This window comes from Gadus macrocephalus, chromosome 16, assembly GCF_031168955.1.
Source record: "Gadus macrocephalus chromosome 16, ASM3116895v1".
Classification (NCBI taxonomy): Eukaryota; Metazoa; Chordata; class Actinopteri; order Gadiformes; family Gadidae; genus Gadus; species Gadus macrocephalus.
The window spans coordinates 4,793,024-4,806,618 of NC_082397.1; the positions used below are offsets into that span (position 1 = coordinate 4,793,024).

General features: G+C 50.4%; 1 protein-coding gene across 1 annotated transcript in view; it reads left to right on the top strand.

Moving 5' to 3' along the window:
* tenm4 (teneurin transmembrane protein 4) overlaps positions 1 to 13,595 on the top strand; it is a 139,814-nt gene that overhangs the window by 78,671 nt on the left and 47,548 nt on the right. Inside the window, 6 exon segments of the mRNA XM_060075790.1 lie at positions 883 to 981; positions 2,151 to 2,389; positions 10,447 to 10,462; positions 10,464 to 10,606; positions 13,244 to 13,282; positions 13,285 to 13,473. Coding sequence (XP_059931773.1) covers positions 883 to 981; positions 2,151 to 2,389; positions 10,447 to 10,462; positions 10,464 to 10,606; positions 13,244 to 13,282; positions 13,285 to 13,473 — 725 coding nt within the window.

Genomic DNA, 13,595 nt, shown 5'->3' on the forward strand with positions numbered 1-13,595 from the left:
GCCGTTCTCCCAGGCACCTGAAAAACGAGGCTTCCCCTTCCCCGTCCCCGTCCCATTGACCGCTGTGGGCTGGGCACGCCCATCGCATGTGGGCGGTTCATTTCTCCATCGCATCACTGCTGATGTTCCTCATGGAAGACCGGTCTCCAGGGAGATGCGTGTTGTGGAATGACAAAGGAGAAATGCCTGCTTTTTAGGGAGGAGAGGAGTGTGGAAAGAAAAGCAATTATCCTCCGGGTGTGGTTTTGTGGTGGTGTTTTATGGAATTTGATTAATATAATTCTGAAACGAAAAACAAACAAACAATTGTATTAGTCTCTGTGCTTTTAAACACAAGCAGGAGTTTTCTCATTAAGGATATAAATATGTTTTTTTGTTCAATGTATAAATGTGTATGTGACGGCCACATGCCGCATGAAAGAAACTCCTCATTGGAACGGAGTCTGTTCCATTTCACTCGCCTCAAGTCATATTATCCTTGAGACGGCGTGTGTGGAGCGATGTGTAAGTGATTTGCATTGTTTTCTTTCAATTACGACGTGGAAGGAGCCAGAATACTCTAATGTTTATCAGAGAGGAGCGTGACGCATGCAGAGAGGGGCAGGGCACGTACAATACCAGGTATGGCAGTGAGAGAGCGCCCAGTAGAAGTAGTTCCATAAGGGCTTGGATTACGCCTTCTGTCTTGTGCCGCCGCCGTGTCTGGTCGCCATTCCCGTGACGTCACGCGTTTGACCGCTCACCGTGTATGTGTCGTGGCCATGCCCTGTGTTTCCTTTTGCACGCACATCTCACCCCAGCCCCGCTGTCCCCGTCTGTCTGTGTCGTGTGTGGTGTGTGGCGTGTTGTGTTTTGTGTGCGTGTGTGTGTGTGTGTCTGTAGAAACATATCAAAGCAGGCATTCCTAGAGACTTTGCAGGACAACCTGATTGAGATGGACGTGCTGGCGTCAGCGCAACGTGAGGCCGCGTACAACCACGGGTACGTTGCATGACTCCTCCTCCTCCTCCTCCTCCTCCTCCTCCTCCTCCTCCTCTTCCTCTTCCTCCTCCTGCTCCTCCACCCCTCGCTGCACGACGCTTCACACCTGCCGCTTCCTCATGCTTTTATTTCGTTGGCTTGCCCTCAAATGTCTCGTGTCCAAACCTTTTCTACAGCCAAAATACGTTTTTTGCCGGAATGCTCTGGTCTAATTTATCTACACTCTGTACACCCTTAGCACATTGAACATGTCACATTTGATATTATGGGATGTTTTTTTGTTTTTTTTTTATCTTACAAATATTTTTCTTCTAGTTCAAAATCACAGTCGCCATGTATTCCCCGGTTAGCGAGGAGACGGTTTCGGCGAGGGGTTTGTGTTGATCGTTATCACCGAGGGGATGGATTTAGAGACTGTCCGTGTCGTACATCAGGCGTGTGACATTAAATCTGATTCATGTCCCTCAGCCGCTACAAAGCGACTCCGCAACGCCTTTCACCAGCAGAGATTCGGTGACGGCAGCGCGTCGCCCGTTGACTCAGAGATAGGCAGTTTGTGAGACGCCCGGACAAACACAACCCGCTGTCCTACTGATCTGTTCTTCAAGGACGAAAGCACCCCACCGCCACCCGTCACCCGTCACACTGCTGCCGACCGCCCGGGCCCCAGCTGTGGATCGACATATAAATATATAAATATGATCCATAGTGGCTGTGAATTAATATTCACCATGTTGGCAGGAATTAACAAGGTCCTGTCGCGGTCACCAGCCCTGTAAATTAGATTTGGTATTGATTCACAGCTTTCGATCGGAACGAAACCCAATGTTCCATAATATTCCTTCACTACACGTGGAGGCGTGGCTGTAGTAGTGACAGGAAAGGTGCTGGGAGGCAGAATTAGCAGTTAGCAGTAATAACCGTGGGACACAGGGATTTATGCGTTCGGCGGACTGCCGCAAAAAAACGCAAAAGCCGGACAGACACACATCCAGGCAGACATGGTCAACGGACAGAGAGAGCAGGAAGACAGACGGAGAGACAGACAGACGGACGAAGAGGATGTCCAGGGGACAATAAAACAATGAAAACGAAAAATATCCAGACGTTTTTTCTGTTCCTGTTAAATCAGTTTTCTCTTCAACCCCACCTCGTGTTCATCCCTCCAGGCACTTCCTGTTCAAGCCCGGCGGCACCTCCCCCATGTACTGCACCACGTCCCCCGGATACCCCCTGACCTCCAGCACGGTGTACTCGCCGCCGCCGCCGCGCCCCCTGCCCCGCAACACCTTCTCCAGGCCGGCCTTCAGCCTCAAGAAGCCCTACAAGCACTGCACCTGGAAGTGTGCCGCGCTCAGCGCCATCCTCATCTCCGTCACGCTGCTCGTCCTCCTGGCCTACTTCATCGGTGAGTTGAGTCACCTTGACCCCCCCCCCCCCCTCCTTAAAACCTCTGGCCAGATGTTCGGCTCCTCCGGCCTGCGCCAATACCAGAGCAATACCCTACGCCAAAAGCCCTGAACCTCCATCTCTGAAACCGACAGGCTCCGCCTCCAAAGCTGCTGTACATACCACTAATGCGCTAGAACCACCACCCCTAGAACCTAGAACCACCACCCCTAGAACCTATAACCACCACCCCTAGAACCTAGAACCACCACCCCTAGAACCTATAACCACCACCCCTAGAACCTAGAACCACCACCCCTAGAACCTAGAACCACCACCCCTAGAACCTAGAACCACCACCCCTAGAACCTAGAACCACCACCCCTAGAACCTAGAACCACCACCCCTAGAACCTATAACCACCACCCCTAGAACCTAGAACCACCACCCCTAGAACCTAGAACCACCACCCCTAGAACCTAGAACCACCACCCCTAGAACCTAGAACCACCACCCCTAGAACCTATAACCACCACCCCTAGAACCTATAACCACCACCCCTAGAACCTATAACCACCAGCCCTAGAACCTATAACCACCACCCCTAGAACCTATAACCACCACTCCTAGAACCTAGAACCACCACCCCTAGAACCTATAACCACCACCCCTAGAACCTAGAACCACCACTCCTAGAACCTATAACCACCACCCCTAGAACCTATAACCACCACTCCTAGAACCTAGAACCACCACCCCTAGAACCTATAACCACCACTCCTAGAACCTATAACCACCACCCCTAGAACCTATAACCACCACCCCTAGAACCTATAACCACCACCCCTAGAACCTATAACCACCACCCCTAGAACCTATAACCACCACCCCTAGAACCTATAACCACCACCCCTAGAACCTATAACCACCACCCCTATACCCTATAACCACCACCCCTAGAACCTATAACCACCACTCCTAGAACCTAGAACCACCACCCCTAGAACCTATAACCACCACCCCTATACCCTGTAACCACCACCCCTAGAACCTAGAACCACCACCCCTAGAACCTATAACCACCACCCCTAGAACCTAGAACCACCACCCCTAGAACCTATAACCACCAGCCCAATAACAACCTACCCTATACCCTATACCCACAACACCTATACCCTCTACCCATCAGACCCGTGCCCACCACCACCGTACCCGATACCCCTATAGCCGCCACACCCAAACCTGTCGTCAGGGCCTAGACCCTATACCCACAGCCCCCATACGCACCACCCCTATACCCACAACCCCCATTCCTACTACACTTTACCCACCACCCCTATAGCCACAGCCACGGAGAGCTTAAAACCCTCAAACCCCTTCCCCAACAGCCACCACCTCCCCACTTCCAACAGCCACCTCGTAGTCCCCCACCACCCTGAACCCTCCTTCACCTCCCCCCCCCCCCTGCCTACACCAGGGCTTTGGGTCTGAGGATGAAAATCCCCGGCCCCTATTGTGTTCCTGCTAATATCCATTTTAATGGTGTGGATCTGCCCGCATGGCGGCATGCGTGAATATGGTTACAAAGATTGAGTCCTCTACCCGCGGAGCTCATCAGGAATAACATTACGGCTCCTAGATTGGACGGAGGGGCTCGGAGGGGACCAGGCTGGGGGTGGTGGGGGGGGGTTTGTGTGGGGAGGTGGCCCGCTCATGATTAGGGCAGACAGAAACAGAGGTAAAAAAAAGATGCGAGACACCAGCTGTCACACCTTGAGAGAGATCCCATCGAGGCGTTTGATTTGAGACGGGGTGAACCCCCACTACCAAACCATCCCCCCCCCCCCCCCTATACCACGACCAGTCAGCCCTCAAGTTGGCCCATCCAGCTGGGCTTCACTCGCCGAGAACCCCGGGGATCACCCACGCAGATTTGCAAAGGCTTGTTTTCCCGAGGGACAATTGACCCGATTGACCTAGAGGAAGAAAGGGCAAATAAGTGCATTACAAGGAAAAAATAGGGCTTGTCAAAAACGAGTGCCAGCCATTGGTGTCCAATGGGGAATGTATATCCATTTAGATTGATCAGTGTTTTGTATCATCCTCATTGCTATAAAACAAATCGCAAACCACCATGTAAATAAGATGTTTTGAGTGTAGATCTGACACCAGCGTTGGTAATGAGGCTAACAGCGAGCTGTAGAACTCATCAGGGAGAATGTTTAATTATGAGCAGCGTTAACTGGGTCAGGCATGGGGAACGGCAGTGTGTGAGTGACAAGGAGAAGGTCGAAGGTTGTGTGCTTCTGGGGGAAGCGTGGAGGAGGAATGACATTGAAGAATCAATGTCAAACCGGTGTGCGCTGAAAGAGGGAAAAAACACACCTCAAAGTTGCTCTCACGGAGAAAGACTATTCCTGTCTCTGAGAGTGAAAACCTTGCTTGGGAGGGAGAACGCGCTAACAGAAATGAAATGACTTTGGAAATAATTGTATCCTGGTATGTTGAACTTAGCCATCCAGTCTCGTACTTTTGTGGAATATTAAATTTTCTCTTTCCACAGCCGTCGTGTATAGCGATGGAATTATATTTCATACAACTGATGTATGTAGTTATAACTGACTGAGGGAATCAAATAGTTGTCTTTGGGAGAGGGAAATCGGTAGAAGCAAGCTGGGAAGTGTCCCACCATGGCTACACCACCTCCATCAGTGAGATAAATGGACTCCAAGACGTTTGTTATAAATATGCATTACGGCGTAACGATCGTGAAAGCTATCCTTACCATTCCACCCCCAGGGCTCAACCGACTAAAATCGGATCATTCATTTATATCTCTATTCTCCACCACCCAGGATTGCTTAAATGGTTTCTGCTCAAACCCGGAGCAGCAGCTGGGCTGAATTGCATTGAGATCGAGCGCTACCATCCTAGTATCCTAGCAGTCACGGCTCCTGCTAGCATGTCGCGGCTACTTAAAAAGGCAGGGTGGTTCAGCGTTGATGCGTCCTCGTCTTTTCCCGTGGATTGTTTAAATGGTGTGTTCCTCCGCCGATATAGAGCAGCTGTTAGTCAAAATCCCATCAGAAGTCATGTCATCAAAGGCTCATCACGACGGCGCCGGTTCGTGCGTGCTCGCTCGGATCAGCCAGGCGTAGGAGGCGGCGGTGGTGAGCCCTTGTTTTGGCATCGGCGCCGGCTCTGGGTTTGGCTCCAGATTGTGCGGAGGACTTTGGGTTTCTGGCCCTGGCAGGGTTCCAGAGAACTCCATCAGCGAGATGGCGCTTAATCATTTGGATGTAATTATACCCCGCCCAAAATCAGACCATCTCCCGGCGCACCTCTCACAAAGCGCGCTGGAGACCCGGCACTCACCCCAAGATCTGCGTTTCCAATCAAGAATAAGGGCCGTGTTTAATTAAAGGCTGATGAGAAAATATATTTAATTTGAAGTGCAATTAATTATGGGGAGGGGGTGGGGGGGGGGCCGTGCTCTAATTGGAAACTCTGGGTGAGATTTCTAATGAACCCAATTAAGTCGGGTGACAGATGTTTTGACTTGCTGTTTGGTTTTTCACGACAGCCCGGGCCCCCTTGTAAGTCACCACATTTTAAAAGTGCTTAAAAGCTTGGGCGGGGGTGGGCTGGGGCGGGGTAACGCGTGATGGCGTTATGTTCTCTGTGGTCGTTCCCTCATTAGCGCTTTGTGCTACGCCGTGCGCCAGTGTAAGGTCATCAGCGTCCCTCCGCTCTCTCTTACAGGCTCACCAGGTGTCAGGCGTCGGGCGGAAAGGTCGAACCGCAGTCAGGGTTTCCGCGGCGCGAGCACTCAACCTAGTAAAGGTCGCTGTGCAGCGGAGCGGTCGGCCGAAGTGTTGCCGTCTGCGGGAACTTTAGACTAGCGTCGGTCCTCTGTTGGAGACCGCTGCTCACTTCCTTTACGATGGCGCTGTTGTTCTTTGAGTGCGTTATGGCATTGGTTCGTCTATCGCATCAAATTAAAACCCCTCTTTAATTTAGTTGAGCATTCTTCCTTCATTGTGAAATGCCTTGCTGGAGAATAGCCTTGCATCTTTTTATCGAAATATAATAGTTTTACCTCCAATTGGTATTGCTCCTTTTCTTTTAAAAGTGCTCCCTTTACTTTTTAAAACTCATTTTACTTTAGTTTAACATAGTTCCTTCACTGCATTATTCCAATTGTTCTTTGGTTTACTATAGAGTTGCTTCTTTACTTTGTAAAAGCACTTCTTCTTTACTCTAAAAAACGAAATCCTCCTTTCACTCTAGACAGCATTACTCCTGCAGAATACCATTTCTTCTCCCAAGAACAGTATTGCCCCTATACTGTGAAAAAGCATTGCATCTATATTGCAAAATTGCATTGCTCTATATGAGGGTTTTCTGCGACACGTTCATGGTGTGGTGTGTCCAATATGTACTGTAACAGATTTATCTCTGTTCTTAAGGCGTACTCCTTTGAGGTGTGATAGGTCCATCTATACAGGTTTCCCTCTGTGGATCGCTGGCTGACAGACCATCAGGTGCTGCTATTAAGAGAACTGATTCGTGAGCCGTACTGGTCGTTTAAAGTGATTGAAAAATGGTTCAGTGCTTTTGATAAACGGACTTGTGTAGTTACTGAAACTGTGCTATCTGGCTTTCTGTCTGGCGTGGTTTTTCTATATGCTGCCTCCCTCTTTCCTTTTTAGGGCATATAAACCTTGGCTTCAGCGAAAAAAAAATCAAGCCAAGGTTATCTCAATGCTGATACAGTGAAAATAAATAAAAACCGAGGTGTGAAGTCACAAACAGAAGCTGGGCATTTATATAGAAAACGACAATACCTTGTGTATTCTGGTTATACCAGATACCTGTGTGGACTGTGTTTCTGCATGCCATAAATGCTAAAGGTGTTGTGAAATTTATATTTTCTAAAATACATTTTATGTTGATCACATTTCACTTTTTGGAATACTGTACCTTGTTTTATGCTGCTATAGTGTGAATACATTTTTGATGGTGCATTGCCAAAACGTGATGGGAATGTGTTAATCTGGGTAATGTAGACAATAAGCAATCAAAGGTTCCCACACTCAGCATTTATTTACCAGAAGCTTTCCAAAATTTTTAATCAGCCATATGGCGACTGATACAAGCCTCATTCTCATTGAGAATAAATCAACACTCCAGATCTCATTTCTGACACCAATTACCAGCTTTCCCCCGAGCTCCCGGACGTATTCTGTAAACAGCCCCGTAACATTTTTCTCTTTTACCGTGCATCACGGTGAGCACCTGTAAATGTAAATGAGATGTGCTCATTACAGCAGCATCTCTGACGCGTGACGCGTGAAGGATTGGCGTCCGTGAGACGCGGCGACGGAGGACACCGGGGCCGGGGGCGGGGGCATGCGCCCCACCCTCTCGAGGTCGGCGCCGCCGCGCTTCTGTTCCTTAATTGACACATGGCATGACCCTCTTCCCTTCCACGAGATAAGCGGGAGGAGGGTCGCGACACACACGCGGCCGGGACAAAACGGGCAGCGCCGCGCAAGGGAGGGACTCTTGACATGTCAGTCGCAATCGCCCGGCAACCACGGAGGACGCCGCCCGCCTTTCAGCCGACAGCGACACTGCTGCCGGCGTCTCGGTCGGCGCCGGGTCCCTCATTAAAACCACCTTGTTATATCAACACGGTGTCTCCGCCTTTGTTGCTCTCCTTCCTGGTTCTCTGCAGCCAATTTAAAAAAAGCTTCATATCTCAGAGCCCGGAGCCCCGCGGGCGAAAAGCGCAGTTTGTGAGTTTGAGGGAGCCAAGGATTCTAGGTGAGCCGCAGCTGCGGATAAAAGAACTGGTCGATGTACCCGCATATGGCACGGATACAGAGTAGAAGCTGAAGTCGATCGGTGTTGGGGGGGTGGGGGGGGGGGGGGGGTGGGGGGGGATGTAACTCGGTTCGCGATAGAGGATGCCACCCCCTTCATTGAGTAGGCGACGGGGGCAGGCGGTGCCCGAAGCACACATGATTTTCTTGGGCATTTGAAGTGACCCTTCACTGTGAAACACACTCTCCTGTCTGCCCAGAACTTCGTTACACAGTGGCCAGCTCATCTGTATACTGCAAAGGGACCAATCACGTCTATTTCCTTCACTGGCTCTCCATCCCATAGTCACAGGAAGGGCAGGACATGGTGTGCGGTAACATAATGGAAGCACACTGTATTGTACTTCTTAATACGGACCTATATAATGCAAAATAAATCAATGCATATCGACGTTAAAACTCAATCCTACATCTACCATACTGATACGTTACGTATGTATCTAAAATAAAATTAATGCATTGGTAAACTTACACACACACACACACACACACACACACACACACACACACACACACACACACACACACACACACACACACACACACACACACAAAGTCGACGGATCATCAGTATCAAGAGTTCTCCCTTACGTTACCAGTGGTAATAGATGGAGGTCTCTGCTGCTGGTCCAGCCAGCAGCAGCCTGATATACTGCCGGTCACATTGATGTCACGGAGGCTTCAGTCGCTCTCCAGTTAATGGTGAAGTCTGCCCGGCCATGGCTGCTTTTATTCTGGAGGGATATCACAGATGATACTTTCCCCTCAGCCCGCAGAATTAATGAAGTGTGTGCATCACTTTCCGAAGCAATTTAAGATTCCACTTTATTTGGTTTATATATATATATATATATATATATATATATGCGTACTTCGGATTTACAAGCTTTAGAGTATATTGGAACATTTCAGTTATCTTTGCTCTCGCAGACGTGAAAGCCCTTTGGAGTCGCATTGCGCTATACATACAACATTTGCATCTATTGCCTTTTTTTTTCGCCGGACAAAATGCATTTGTCCTGATGAATTGTGTTATTCCACTGGTGTCACGATAAGGGAGGTAGCTCCCCAAGTCGCGCGAACAGACAAATGAGTTTGCTTCACATTGTCGGACTCGGGGAGACGAGAGAGGAGAAGACATTTCATTTGTTGTCCATTTTAATGTCAAAGTATCACTCGAGAGACGGGAAGCTGGTCACTTGGACTGGTTTATCTGCTTATTGGAAAACAAGAAAGGACGCAGATTGTGTTTCATAAACGAATGAGCGGTCGAAAGTCGTTTTTCGAGAAAAACTGTTGTTCTTGGAGAGCCATTCCCATGGCCGCGCTCTTCAATGGTAATGCCTGGTAAAATGGAATAATCAAGGTCTTGGGTCAGCGATAAGTGACCAACAAATCAGTAAAATGGCTGGATTGCATCTCCTCGCCTTTTTCTGCTGACTGCTAACTTCCAAGGTGGCTTTTGCCTTGGTAAGCTCCTCCTGTCCATTCTCTTATTGGTCATCTGTCATGGTCAGGACCCTCCCTCCTGCCCTATCACCCCCCCCCCTTACCCAGTCTGTCCACCAGTCCTTTGTTCCAGAGGACATTCCTCTGTCAACAGTCACACAATCTTACTGCTTTTGATTCGTGTTCACATTCAAACAGCCTCGGCAGCTCATTTGCTGACCTGGTGCTTTGCAAAGGAATTAGTGAACAGTGGGGGGGAGGGGAGGGGCAGGGCAGACAAGGTGCTAGGGGGGGGGGCGGCGTTGTTTCAGGCAGCGTACCGCTGGGTTCGGACAGCTGTTGTCCTGCGAGGTCAGGACTGCATTTATCTGGGGAACATACTTGCTCAGCACTTCTGGAACAAAGTGAGGCAACGTAAACCATTATGCCCCTTGTAGTGTCGTTCCTCTTACTGCTACGGGGTGCATACACTCCTGGAGCAGACCTCCACCAGATGTCCCCTGTGTACCCACACCACAAACAATAGCGTAAATGACAATGTGTGCCGTGTGGATACTCAACCCTCTGGGGAGGAGAGGGGTGGGGGGGGTGGGTGGGTGCGGTGGTGGGTCTAGCCGGTGGTAAATGTTTAATCTGAATCCCAGGGCCTGTCGTGTTCAGACGCGAGGAGCAGTGAAGGAAGGTTTAGGGGTGAGGAAACGCATCGACTGACTGATGCTTTTGCTCTCCTCTCGGGCAGCCATGCATCTCTTCGGGGAACTGGGACCTGCAGCCCAGCCGCCAGATGTACCAGCTGTCGGAGGACAACAGCAGCCGGCTGTCCTTCCCCACCGACCTGAGCCTGCCGCCGCTGGGAAACACCGGGCTGGACATAGCCGGCCGTCGAGGCAAGGATGACGGTGCGTACATGCAAATAATGTGGTTCTTTCACAACGTTCACCGGCTCTTTTTCCCCGCTGGGGTGGGATCAATCAATGTTTCCGTCTTGATTCATTGTGCATTTTCATGCCTGTGTTAATTATTCTGTGACAAGCGGGGGATAATCGGGGGGGGTGGAATGACGGAAGAAGCTTAAAAAGTTCCCAACCAATCGGTAAGTTTGCCAATGACATTTCCGAGCATGAGTGCGTTCTCGCTCCATGGCGACTGTGGTCCAGTTTCACATGGAGCTGGCGGGGGGGGGGGGGGGGGGGGGGGGGGGAGGGGAGGTCTTGAAGGAGGGGAAAGGGGGGGGGGTTGTGTGTGTGTGTGTGTGTGTGTGTGTGTGTGTGTGTGTGTGTGTGTCCATAGATGTGTGTGTTGTAATCCAACAGCTATAAGTGGGGGCGCTGAAGAGTTCTGTTTGTTCCTGAAGAAAAAGAAAATGGGTCAGCTTCCGGGGACCGCGTATCCAGGGAGCCGAGAGGGGATTAGCCTGTCCCCCCCGTCCCCTCTCCAGAGCCCGGGTGACCCTTTCATCTCCCCGCTCCGGTCCGACGTTCCTGGCAGCCGAAGAAAGGAAAAGCGTGTGCAAGAACCAAGAACTACTTCTTCTTCGTCGTCTTCTTCTTCTTCTTCCTCTTCTTCCTCTTCCTCTTCCTCTTCTTCTCCTTCTTCGGCTAACTTCTGCTAGCGCTCCGCAAGAGCAAATAGGCCTCCCGGGTCGTACCATGCGGTTCAGTCGGGGGGGGGGGGGGGGGGGGGTGAGGACAATAGGTGCAAGATCATGCCATTAACATATAAATGACTCCGGTGCTTGTCGCGTTCGTTTAGGGGGGGCGGCTGGGGAGAGGCGACCGTGTGTTCAGCTAACGCCGGCTAGGCGGCGGCGGCGGCGGCGGGCGGCTCCACAGAGCTTAGTCCTGGCGCGACAGCCGTTGCTGAAGGGAAATCAATAGGCAAGGCTTTCTAAATAAGTCTCCGTCTGCGCCCGCTGTCACCAGACACATTGATGATCAATCCGGCGCTTGAGCAAGGCGATTCAGACGTCTCCGAGGCGTGCACGGGCGACCGTCCTCCCCTCTGCCCACTCTGCTTCGTCGTGCACCGTGCGCTGTCACGTGCGACTCGGAAACGCTTGTCAGGGTGCGGGCACACCCACGATCGAGGGTGGAATGGGCGCGGTGTGAGTGTGTGCGTTGTGTGGGGTGCTAGCATGGGGGCTGCCGTGTTTGGTGTTTCAGTGGTGCTAACACTAGATTCAAACAAATGTCAGATGCATAACAAACTCAATAAATGCAAGGTCAATTTTCAATGATCTCATCTGATGATTTATTTAGACAAACGGATTTAGCCAACGCTAATGTCCTGCACAGACACACACATACTGTATGTGTGTGTCTGTGTATATCTAGGACACTAGCGTTGGCTAAATCAGTTTGTGACATACACACACACACATACACACACACACACTCATAGGAACATAAACACACACACATACACACACACATACACAAACATTGGCAAAAGCACACACACATTCCAAAGTGCACAAACATATATTCAGACAAGACAACAAATTATACCCACAAACATACACACAAACAAAGCCATGTGCAGCAGCAGCAGCAGCAGCGTGTGTGTGTGTGTGTGTGTGTGTGTGTGTGTGTGTGTGTGTGTGTGTGTGTGTGTGTGTGTGTGTGTGTGTGTCACGTACTGTATGAGTCATGTATCGCGGGCGCGTGTCTTGGCATTATCTGAGTCTGATCTGGGAGACGGGGACTGTTCACTTGTCGGTCTGGTAAACCCGCTCACCGCTGATGTCACTTTTGAGGAGGCAGCCATCTGCCATGTCGTCCCCTGTCCCCACCCCACTACCCCGTCCCCACAACGCACACACACACACGCACACACACACACACACACGCACGCACACACAGACACACACAGACACACACAGACACACACAGACACACACAGACACACACAGGCACACACGCACACGCACAAGCACACGCACAAGCACACGCACACGCACACGCACAAGCACACACACACACACACATCCCCCTCTGTAGTCCTTTGGGTGCGGTGGGTTCTGGAAGGTCCTGGCGTACGCATGTCCACCCTACTCTACATCATGGAGGGAAATTGGCCATGGACCGAGGCGGGCAGATGTAGACCTATTTCCTCCGAGTCCGATGCTAGGTGTGCTCAGGATCGTAATCTAGCTGGAGGTGTACCCCTAGCATCTGGGACAAAAGCAAGACGAAAAGTCGTAATAGTACCGCTGTTTTATTGTAACTATGGTGATCTATAAATCACGGTTTGTCGATTTGTGTATTTTCCATGTCATGTTGTTGATTGCTAATGAAAGTAAATGAATGCTTGATATTACGGTGTCGTTGGCTTATGTGAGCAAACATGCTTATCTGATATATAATGTAATGTGTGGATGGCTAATGTCAGCATATGTATGTTATATGTAATGGTGTTGAACCCTTATGTTAGCGAATGTATGCCAAATGTAATTAGGTGGATGGCTAATGTTAGCAAATGTGTGATAAATGTAATGGTGGCTAATGTGAGCATACTTGTGCTGGGTTTAAATGCAGGGAAGCTGGACGACTCCTACATGGACGACAGCATCATAGACATGGGGAGATCGACGTGGGGCGCAAGGTGGCCCAGCAGATCCCCCCCGGGTTCTTCTGGAGGGCCCAGGTGTTTGTGGACCACCCCATGTACCTGAAGTTCAACGTGTCGCTCGGCAAAGACGCCTTAATGGGGATCTACGGGAGGAGAGGAATCCCTCCCACACACACACAGGTGGGGGAGGCTGAACGCACACGCGCACGCACACACACACACACACACACACACGCGCAGACATACATACACATAAACACACACACGCAGACATACAGACCCATAAACACATACACACATTGTGCTTCTTTGTGTTTG